The sequence below is a fragment of the Gekko japonicus genome, unplaced genomic scaffold (genome assembly GCF_001447785.1).
Source record: "Gekko japonicus isolate JY-2015 unplaced genomic scaffold, Gekko_japonicus_V1.1 scaffold3686, whole genome shotgun sequence".
In the NCBI taxonomy this organism is placed as follows: Eukaryota; Metazoa; Chordata; class Lepidosauria; order Squamata; family Gekkonidae; genus Gekko; species Gekko japonicus.
The window spans coordinates 34,535-46,068 of NW_015172660.1; the positions used below are offsets into that span (position 1 = coordinate 34,535).

The following is an 11,534-nucleotide window of genomic DNA, read 5'->3' on the forward strand; positions in this document are numbered from 1 at the left end:
CTGCACAACCAACCGTCCCCTCCACTCCCCCAGGGACCCCTGCTCTATGCCCGGAGGGAGGCAAAAAACCTCCAAGATCCTGGGCCAGTCCTTCCTGACCCCAAAGTGGCGATTGGCACTACCCTGAGCATGTAGGAAAGGACGGCGAGAGCTAAGCACAGGATCATCCCTTCCTGCCCTCCTTCTAATGATCTGCCTAAATTCACAGAATCTGCATTGCTGTCAGAAACCTACCTCACAAGGCTAGAGAACGAGGGAACAATGTTGTAAGCCACTTTGGTTCCCGCTGGGGAGAAAGGTGGGGGTGATGGTGGACAGCACCATCAAGTCACAGTAGGGTCTTCAAGGCAAGAGGTGTTCAGAGGTGGTTTGCCATTGCCTGCCCCTGTGTCACGTACCTGGTATTCCTTCTTGGACGTCTCCCATCCAAGTACTTTCCAGGGCCAACCCTGCTTAGCTTCTGAGATCTAATGTGATCAGGCTAACCTGGGCTATCCGGGTTAGGGCAAAGAGTGGGGTATAATTACCTAAATAGACACAAGCTTCAAAAAGATTGGACCGGGGGGTCCAATTCTATGAGCCCCAAAAGAAGGTGCCCGCATCCTCTGTTATTTCCAATGGAGGGAAGGCATTTTAAAGGAACGCAGTCCCTTTAAAAGTGATGGCCAGAACTCCCTTTGGAGTTCAATCATGCTTCTTCCCTCCCCTCTCCTTAAGACTCCTGGAAAGTCCCCCGCCAGCTTGTCAGCCTCACCTGGCAAACCTACTTAGATGGCTGTCTCGATAATTTATTCTCCATTCCCACAACCTTTAAATCTTGAGCAGACTCTTGTGTTTTTAGCATCTCCATGATGTCAGTGATTCCCATTGTAAACAGTCACTGTTACAAATACTTGTCTTTGGACTTTGCAATGAAATATCTCTGACTGTACATCCTCAACCCTTTACTTAAAAATACAAAATTGCTAACTGTACGAACCCACGTGTCAGCTACTGTTGGATACAAATGATCATGTCACCCTCTCAGTGGCAAAATTCATAGGCACAATAATCAATTATAAAAAAAATAATACTGAGTAAGGTTTTTTAAAATCATTTTTGGTTCTAACTTCTGCTTAAAGCGATAGCCGTATGAGCAGTACTTGATAGACAAATAGATTGTATGTCCTGTATTTTACAGTTTACAGTTTACTGTTTACATTTTCCTCCTCTGTACCCATGTGTAACATATGTGCCAACACACCATGCATTCGACAAAGCAGATTCTGGTTGTAAAGTACTGGGTTCGCAGCATGGAGACTCAGACTACAACATGCTCTCAGACGCATTTATTGTACTTCACACACTAAGATAAAAAGCCGGCTCCGCAAGAGCCAACTATATACACTCCACCCAGCACAGCCACAGTCCCATTGGAGGGTTTGAATTTCCCACCAGAAGTCCTATTGGTGGACTCATGGTGGTCTAGGATCCTAGGTCCCTTTTGTGTTTAGGGACCAAGCTCCTTACTAGGGCAGCGGACCCCTGGTGGCGGTCCGCGTACATGACATCCCTCCCCCCCATAGTTCTGAACCAATCTGTCACATAGTCCTTCAAGTAGGCTGGTGGTCTGTGCTCTCGCAGGGAACGTCGGGGCGCTGGTGCGGGGTTGCTTGCGACCATCTCTGGATGGTTGGCCATGCCATGCTGTGGTGGTAGCGGTGGCTGCTCCTCTGGTCCCAGTGGCGTGGGCGTCTTCTCGACCGTTGGTGCTTCTCCGGGGTTTGGTGGGTTAGGCTGGACGCTTGCCTCGGGTGTGTAGAGTTCGGGCCCCACGAACTGTGTGTGGGGGTGTCTCCTTTTCAACCGGGAGCTGTTGCCGCCAAAGTTGGTCCACATGTTTCTTGAGGAGCTCGCTGTCCTCCGTAGACACTTCGTAGGATACTGGACTGGTGGCTCTTACGACCCTGCCTGCCAGCCACGAGGGTCCCTTCCCAAAGTTCCTAATGAATACGGGGTCTTCCGGGAAGAACCCCCGGGGAGCCTCCCTTTGTTCTGGCGCCTGGTCCGGATGCAGCCTGTCCAGCAGAATAGTGGGGTGGCAGCCCATCAAAAGTTCTGCGGGGCAGCGGCCATTGACGGGGTTTAGTGTCGTTTGCTGAGTCAGGAGCACTGTTCCCTCTAAACTAAGTTAGTGTGAGCTAGCTCAGGTTTTTAGCCTCCGGCTCACACATTTTTGCCTTAGCTCAGGAAGGAGGGTTCCAGAGCAAACTGATTTATATAGTAGCCAAATTGCCTGCTCACAACTTTAATGCCAGTAGCTCACAAAGTAGAATTTTTGCTCACAGGATTCCACAGCTTAGAGGGAGGAAGCGTGCTAGTCGGAACTCCCAGTCTCCATCTGTGATCCAGCTGAAGGCTTCCTTCACAGTGCGCATCATTTGCTCTGCTTGCCCGTTGGTCACGGGATGGAAGGGTGCTGACCTCATGTGCCAGGTTATCCTGTCTGGCAGTCCATGGGTTGCAAAGATCCAGCGCAGCACGCGGATGATGGCCTTCACAGATGTGGTGGTGACGGGGCTAATCTCCAACCATTTAGAGTAGGAGTCCACAGTGACCAGGAATATCAGTCCTTGGAAGGGGCCGGCAAAGTCAATGTGGAGCCGGGACCACGACCTGTGTGTGGACTCCCAGGACTGGGTGAGTGCGCTTGGCGGGTTTGGGAGGACCGCCTGGCATGTCTGGCACCTCCGCACCCAGGACTCGATCTCTGTGCCAATCCCTGGCCACCAGACGTAGCTCTGGGCCATGGCCTTCGTCCGGATTATTGCCGGGTGGGCTTTGTGGAGCGCGTCAAGGACCCGTTGTCTCAGGGCGTTGGGGATGACCGCCCCATCCCCCCACAGGAGACACCCTTTGAGAGCCGACAGTTCATCTTTGCGGGTGGTGAATGCTGTGAACTCTGGGCCCGCGGATGCCGCGGGCCACCCAAACAGAAGCTCCATAGGCAGTGGCAAGCTGTAGGGCATCATCTATTTTAAGTTCGGCGGTACCTACCATCTTGTGGTGGAGTTTTACGTTGCTCAGTCCCCAGACGAACTGGGTCAAAATGTTCTCCTCCACCTTTGTAAAGCCGCACTCCATCGCGTGTTGGCACAGGGCGGCCATGAAGGCGGCGGGCGTCTCGCTGGGCTTCTGGAGGCGCGCTTGGAATTCCATGCATCTAGCCATCGTTGTTGGCTTGGGCGTGTAGTATTTGGTCAAAGCTTTGACAATCTCCTCATATGTGTTTTCTAGGAGTGCCTTGGGAGCCCCCCCCGACTAGAGCCCTGCTCAATCCCCAGACGAACTGGGTCAAAATGTTCTCCTCCACTTTGTAAAGCCGCACTCCATCGCGTGTTGGCTCAGGGCGGCCATGAAGGCGGCGGGCATCTCACTGGGCTTCTGGAGGCGCGCTTGGAATTCCATGCATCTAGCCATCGTTGTTGGCTTGGGCGTGTAGTATTTGGTCAAAGCTTTGAGAATCCCCTTGTATGTGTTTTCTAGGAGTGCCTTGGGAGCCAGGAGGCTTCCGACAGTTCATCTTTGCGGGTGGTGAATGCTGTGAACTCTGGGCCCGCGGATGCCGCGGGCCACCCAAACAGAAGCTCCATAGGCAGTGGCAAGCTGTAGGGCATCATCTATTTTAAGTTCGGCGGTACGGGATGTGTGGGCTCGAAAACCTCGAGGTGTCCCAGAGCGGTTGCCATGACTCTAGAGCGGAGCGGGGAGCGGTGTCCGGGAGCGCTGGGCGCATTGCAGTGCTGCTCGGGAGCGGTGCGGGGCACAGTGGCTTCCTCTGGATCGATGCTCAGTGGTGCGGTGCTGGATGAAGAGTCAGGCCCGCTCATCAGGATCCCATCCTCGTTGCCACTGTAAAGTACTGGGTTCGCAGCACGGAGACTCAGACTACGACATGCTCTCAGCTGCATTTGTTGTATTAAAGCTTATGCTGTAATAAATCTGTTAGTCTTCAAGATGATTATTGCTTATAATGGTTCGAATTATTCATGCTGCTCTTAGTTTCTACGGCTCTTCCCAATGTTTGCTTTTTGCCCCATACATCAGTGTCATTACAGGGATCCACCACCTGCCCCAATCCTTCTCTTATCTTTATCTAGGAAATTTTTATACAGCCCTTCATCGTAAGAACTCAGGGCGGTGTATGTGGCTCCCCCTTACTCAGTTTATCTTCACAACAACCCTGTAAAGTAGGTTATGCTAATAATGTCATTGATCAGCGTCAGTCTTAGCCAATGGGTAACCAGGGCATGCTTTCCTGGCTCCGACTGCCCCAGCAGAGGCAGGGGGGAAAGGAGGCTTTGGCCTCTGATCAAACTTGCCTTATTCAGGGCTTGGGCTGCCCACTCTCAGTGACAGCTGTTTTGTACCCACCCCATCTAGGGCACAGCCCACTCCTTGCTTGGCCCTGGCGGCAGAGGACAGCAATTCTGGGGCTCCATCCTGGACTTTTGCCCAGGCTTCTAGAATTACTAAGGCTACGCCGGGACCGATCCATAGTCACCCTGTGAGCTTCAATGCAGAGTGTGGTTTTGCACCCCAGCACTGCCACAGGAAGTGGTGGCAGCTACATGATCCATAGTCACCCTGTGAGCTTCACTGCAGAGTGTGGTTTTGGACCTGGGTCTCCCTAAGGTCCTAAGTCTGATGCACTAACCGCTGTACCACACTAACTCCCAATCAGATTCCCATCATGTTTTTGGGAAGAAGAGAAGAGATTGGATTTATACCCCACCCTTCACTACCCGAAGGAGTGGCTTACAATCCCTTTCCCTTCCCCTGCCCACAACAGACACCCTGTGAAGTAGGTGGGGCTGAGAGAGCTCTCTCGAGAACTGACCTTGAAAGAACAGCTCTGAGAGAACTTGTGACTGACCCAAGGTCACGCCAGCAGCTGCTTGTGGAGGAGTAGGGAATCAAACCCCGTTCTCCCAGATTAGAGTCCATGCTCCTAACCACTACACCAAACTGGCTCTCCAGAGTGCTCATCATCATGACAGTATGGTTTGTTTTCTCTCTCAGCCTAGTCAAACAATGTGTTAGGGAACCTATGATCAGATGCAGAGACCTGGTGGAAGAAAGAGACATGGGCTATTTTTTCTTTCTTGCCACCAGCGCTAACAGCAAGTGGGAGAGTTTCAATTGGGGAAGTGGTATTTGTGGCAGAGGGGGGTGATGTGAAAATCTTTCCCCATTGCCACAAATTTGGTCCAAATGGTTCCTCTACTCACCCTTTGCAGCTTCTAATCTCCGTAGCCAGAGATCTGATCACAGGTCTTAATATAATCTCTAATTTGGCCTAGCCTCTGCTTTTCCCTCACGCATACATACTCTTCACTTTCAGGCATCTAGTTTTTATATCCATGCTACCCTTCTCTCGGCATCCTCTAGTGCTGTATTGCATTCTTTTTCTTCTTGGTGGGTTGGCAGCTTTGGGCTGGGGAATACCTGGAGATTTGTGGAGCGCCATAGAGTCCACCCTCCAAAGCCACCATTTTCTCCAAGAGAACTGATCTGTATCACCTGGAGAGAAGTTCTAATTCTGGGAGATCTCCAGGCCCCACCAGGAGGTTGGCAACCCTACTCCCAGGAAATGTTGTCTGCCACACAGTATCCACTTCCTGTTACCCCTTGCGACATCCCACTCTCTGCTTGACATTTATTTCCCATGGGACGGTGGCACACCTTTTCCTCCCTGTACACAATTTTGCTCAAGTGTTGGGCTGTCGCTTACACAAGCACTAAAGGATAACAGAGACAAAGCTGGGAAGAAGCCTTCATTCACAGGTCTCCACATTTAATAAAACAGAAGTCCATTGGAATCTTATTTATTTGTTGATTGATTGATTCAATTTTCTTATGTTCAGGGGTCATTTCGTAGAAAAAGAGGTGCAGGAGCTCATTAGCATAACTCATTAGCATAACTTATTTGCATATGCCACACACCCTGACATCACCGGAAGTGTGTCAGAACACCCACCACTCAGGCTCCACTGGACTGTTTTGGATTGCTAGCTATTGGGGGGGGGGTGGAGGAACGTGCAGATCTGTCCTTGCAGAGGAGGGAGAGCTTGTACTTGAATAAAACTTGGTCTTAAAGGTGCCACTGGATTGTTCTGGACCAGGGGCCCGGGGGGAGCTCCGCAACTTACCTGGCTGCTTTGCTCTGACTGAGGGCTGCTGGGAGCAGGGGGTGGGGCTTGTTGCATGTGCCCGCCCCCTGGGCTCTTTACTGCCAGAGCTCTGCTCCTGTGCGCTCCTGCAGGAAATGACCCCTGCTTATGTTTATTAGCTTCTATGACCAAAGGTCTTAAGCTCAATGATCAAACATGGATATACAACATAAGCCTCAAAGTATGAACTTTACAATCAAAATTTACAGTCAAAATAAATCTAAAAGATCTAAAATGTTAAAACAGAAGTCATTAATAAAAATATAATTCATTTAAATATTCATTTAAATCATAGTAACTGAATGTATACCAAATTCCGTTACAATTGAGTCACGCCAGATTTTTGTTGCTTTACAGATAAAACTATCATTAAAAATTTTGTAACGAAATAAGTGGTTTCAGGATTAATACCTGCCAACAGATAGGGGACCACCCAGACTTCAGTAGGTAATCGGTGTTTGGTAAGACTGGAGTGATCCAAATCGATCTAGGAATCGACCGCTAATGACAGAATAATAGAAGATGGCCAAGTGTTTCCACAGCTCCAGTCTCACAATTACATAAGCAATCCGAGTATGGGACTTTAGAAAAGCGACCTGTTAACTCAGTAGTGGGAAAAGAGTTAAGCCTAGCAAGAGTGAAAACACGTCTATAACTAGGTATTTTTAAGGATCTAGTATATGAAGCTGCGGTAGCTCAAGTGGTTAAGACGCTGAACTGCAGGCTGTGGAAGGTTGGTAGTTCAGCAGTTCGAGACCCAGAGTGAGCTCTCGGACAGCGCTGGCTCTTCAGCTTTGAAACGGAGTCGGACTCGACTGGCTTTCGAGCAAGGGAACCTTTACCTTTTTTTTTATATGAAGGAAGAGACTCCGGAGGAGGAATACCTAAGGCAAGAGTGGAACATACACGTCTTGCTCGAGCTAACATCGGCATCTTAAAGACTGACAATGTTCATTTCAGCATGAGCTTTCATGATTCAAAGTTCACGTCTTGAGATGCTCTGACAGTTGGACTCACGAAAGTTCAGGCTGAAATAAGTGTTGTTAGTCTTTAAGGTGCCACCGGTTTTACTTTGCTGCAATGGACTAACATGGCTGCCCCCCTGCAATCCCAACACCGAAGCCTACATCTTGTCTGAAATCTCTTTTTCTGTGCTTCCCCAATTCTGCAGGGGCCCCAGCCTGTGCCAGTGCGGGAATGCTCGCAGCAACCATACCTCCGTAGCCACAGAAGATGCTTTCGGAGCAGCCATTGTCAGCAAATGGGTCTCAGCCCAGCACACAACAGAGGGACCCACGGACGCCTACGGAGAGGTGGAGTTTGTGGGCACTGGGCGCAGGCCCAGCAAGGTGAGCTGGATGTGGCCTGAGCCCTAGGCGGGCCACAGCTAGGGGACAATTATGGGAAGAGACAGTCTGGGATGCCTGCACAAAGCAAGGCAACGGTTATCTCTTGGCTTGGTGATATAAAAGGCTTCTGTACAGTTAAGGGTGGGCTCGTCCAGAGATACCTCAGTGTGGGGCTGTGGGTCAGGATCCGAGAGCTACGGCTGGGAGGGTGGGGTAAAAATCCGAGAAATAAATAAATAAATAAATACCCGCTGCATTTTCTCTCCCCTCTTCCCCCCCTGTAAGTTCATTCGCTTGTCAGACGCGTCGAATCCGGCAGCTGCCTATGCCCTGGTCACGAGCCACTGGAAAATCCCACACCCCAACCTGGTGGTGTCAGTGGTGGGGGGTGAAGGCGAGGTGCGGGTGAGGGCCTGGCTTAAGGATGTGCTGCGGAAAGGTCTGGTGAAAGCGGCTCAGAGCACTGGTAAGGCCTGCTCCTTTTCGTGTCAGCAGTCTGTTGACACCCTCGCATCTTGACTCTTCTAGCACTGGTGTTACCCAATTAATTTCTCTGGCACTGGTGGTGCCAGAGAGCTCCTGCGGAGATAGAATAAATAGATTTGCGGTGTCTGCAATCCTGCCTCTGCCGCACCTCCTTTCTGCTCACTCCTGACCGGTAACAAGGCCTTGCGTGGTTACGGTTGCCAACCTTCAGGAGTAACCTGGAGATCTCCCGCTATTACAGTTTATTTCCAAGATCAGTTCCCCTGGAGGAAGTGGCTGCTTCAGAGGGTGGACTCGATGGCACTATACGCTGCTGAGGTCCCCCCACCCAACCCCCCCTCTGTTAAGTCGCTCGCTTAACAAAGAAGTCAGAGAGTGATTCAGCAAGAACACAACTTTATTCTTCAACTCGAACACAACTCCAACACGGATCAACATCTGATAGCCAGAACAGAACAGTTCAGCTTTTACATTGCAGTTGTCCTGCTTTTAAACTCTCCCGGCTAATGTAGCCACACCCACTGTACAAATACCAACCAATACGGTTGTTCATATAAGGACCAATCACGGACGTTCCCGCTCAGGGAGCTTGCTGTAAAGTGATTGGCTAGGTGCTTCCTGGGCTAGCAATGCGATTGGATGGATCTGGATCCTAGCCCAGGACGAAGCTCAACATGGCAAGTCAATTAGATGTTTCACATACATCATGCACTCAGTGACAGCTATTGAATACATTACACCCTACCCAGGCTCCACCCCCAAATTCTCCAGGTATTTCCCAACCCAGAGCTCGCAACCTTATGTGTGGCGGTTGAGCTAGGACTGAGAGACAGAACTTTCTTATCTGAGCCGAGACGTGTACGGCTGGCAACTCCAGCTTGGGAAATTCCTGGAGATTTGGGGGTGCCGCCTGGAGAGGGCAGAGTTTTGGGAGGGGAGGGATCTCAGTGGGGATGTGATGACATTGAGTCCACCCTCCAACCCTCCAAGGGATGCTGATTCCTGTAGTAGGGAGCTCAGGTGTGATTCCAGGAGAACTCCAGGCCCCAACTGGAGGATGGCAACCCTGACATGAAGGAATCAACCTGCAATGGAGGGAAGGGGGAACACTGGGGACTGAGGTGATGGTGGTGGCACCAAATACAACAGGGATGGGGTGTGTGCAGATACCTTTCCCACCCAGAGACATTCCACTGGCTGCAGCTGCCGTGACTGGGGCTAATTTTCAGGGCTCCCTCCGTGGAAACAGCTGAGCATTTGTCAACGCAAAACCCAGGATCTGCAGAAGCCAAATCCTGATTTCACAAACTAAGTCTCATTAAAACAAACCATGTTAAAATAAACTAACCATGGCTAGCATGACTGTCTGAACACAGGCTGCTCTACTAAGGTCCTTGCCACACGGGACGGCTGAAACACGGCTACTCAGAGCCGCACCGAACTTGAGACACCGCGGCGGGATCCCACGGATCCCCTCAGCCGCGGCGCATCGCTCCCCGGCACGATCAGATGCCGGGGAGCAAGAGTCCAATGGGAGGGGGAGGCTGTCGAACTGCGTAGTACGGCTGGGGGCCAAGATGCAGCGGCGCAAGAACGCGCCGGCCGATCCCACGGCCCGCCTTGAGCCGCTCCAAGGGATGCAACCACCTAGGAAGGTGGTGCTTTTTTGCTGCGCGGTATCGGCGTTTGGGACAGAACAGGGACAGCCAGGCAACGATTCCCAGATGTTGCCGTGTGTTCGTGCCCGTTTGCTCCGCCCCCGTTCCGTCCCGCTCCCGGCCCAAACGGCCTCGTATGGACAGGACCTAACTATGGTTAGTTGGGGCCCGCAGTGTTCCCTCTAAGCTGAGTTAGTGTGAGCTAGCTCACAGTTCTTTAGCCTCTGGCTCACACATTTTTGTCTTCGCTCAGGGAGGATGGCTCCGGAGCAAACTAATTCATGCAGTAGCCAAATTGCTCGCTCACGACTTTAATGCCAGTAGCTCACAAAGTAGAATTTTTGCTCACAGGACTCCACAGCTTAGATGGAACACTGGTTGGGGGGGGTCCCTCAAACCAGCAGCTGAAACCATGGTTTGAAATTGGTTGGTTAACCACTGTTGGTCTTAGCTATGGTTTCCTGTGATGTGTCAATACAGGCATTCTGGCTCAGTCCTAGCTTAGTTCTCGGCTGAAAGGCAATGAAACCAGCATTTGTTGAGGAAAACCAGAATCACTGGAAAGTTGAACCCTGGTTTCACAAACTAAGCATAGTTAAAATAAACAGTGGTTTCACATGAACTCTAAAGTACACCTCTGTGTGTACGTCTGGCTATGTCTGTGTGCATTCAGATGATACGGTCCAGAGACACAGAGAATCATACAGGTAGAAGCAGGTGTCTATTCTGAAAGGTGTGATTGTTGCAAAAAAAAAGGCATGACTCACAGATGCTGTGTATGTGTGTGCTCTGAGGGTGTTTTTTTAATTGCTGTGTTTATGCATGTGTATCTGTGAGACAGGGAGCACCGTAAGTGTATCAAAGTGCACAGTGCAGGATCTCTAGGTGGGTGTGCGTGCTTGAGAAAGAGGGTGTGGATACACAAATAAGGACGTTGAGCTCTTTCAGAAATAAACTTCTGTGTGAGTGATTGATGTCGTCCAACAGGTGTGCCCCAAGGAAATGGTGATTATCCTCATCCTTCTATGGCTATTTCTCAGTCAGGAACTCCCTACAATATCCATTCAGAGCGTCCAGGGTGTGGTCTGATTCCTCTGAATGGCCCTAGAATACACAAACCACCTCTTTCTTCTTTCATTTGAAAACAAGAATTGCTTTAACATGTATAGTATAAAATTGGCAAACGCGTATAGTTCTTAACATTGTATAAAGGTCACCACCATGCCACAGTCCCTTCGATTTTCCCCACAGGGGCCTGGATTATGACGGGCGGCCTCCAGGCTGGAGTGGGCAAATACGTCGGGGAAGCCGTGAGAGACCACACCACAGCCAGTACTAATTCCAGCACCCACGTGGTGGCGATGGGCATCGCTCCATGGGGCATGGTTGAGAATCGCCATTCTCTTGTAAACCCGAAGGTATTGTTTGTGGGGGGGGGGGGGTAGGCAGGAGAAACTGTGGGCAAACACAAACTGAGCACATAGAGGTGGTTGGGATCGGAAAGGAAGTGTGGCCAGTGTATTCATTACATGCACCTAGGTGATTGCCTAGGACACCAGAGGTGAACAGGGGCCAAAACCAGCCCTGACACTGTACTGACCCTCCCACCTGTTCATGGCATAAGGCTCTGCCACGGCATGTGGTAATACCTCCAGCCTCAATGAGTATCCCATGGCAAGCCAGTTTGGTGTAGTGGTTAAGAGCACAGACTCTAATCTGGCAGAACCAGGTTTGATTCCCCACTCCTTCACATGCAGCTGCTGGTGTGATCTTGGGTCAGTCATAAGTTCTTTCAGAGCTGTTCTCTCATGAGCAGTCCTCGAAAGAGC

The 11,534-nt window shown here is 50.7% G+C and overlaps 1 protein-coding gene across 1 annotated transcript in view; it reads left to right on the plus strand.

Moving 5' to 3' along the window:
- Positions 1-3,683: 3,683 nt before the first annotated feature.
- The window catches only part of LOC107119267 (transient receptor potential cation channel subfamily M member 4-like), a 44,870-nt gene continuing 37,019 nt past the window's right edge, over positions 3,684-11,534 (plus strand). The window contains exons 1-4 of the mRNA XM_015421736.1: positions 3,684-3,835; positions 7,384-7,561; positions 7,847-8,027; positions 10,957-11,123. Coding sequence (XP_015277222.1) covers positions 3,684-3,835; positions 7,384-7,561; positions 7,847-8,027; positions 10,957-11,123 — 678 coding nt within the window. The remainder of the gene's footprint in view (positions 3,836-7,383; positions 7,562-7,846; positions 8,028-10,956; positions 11,124-11,534) is intronic.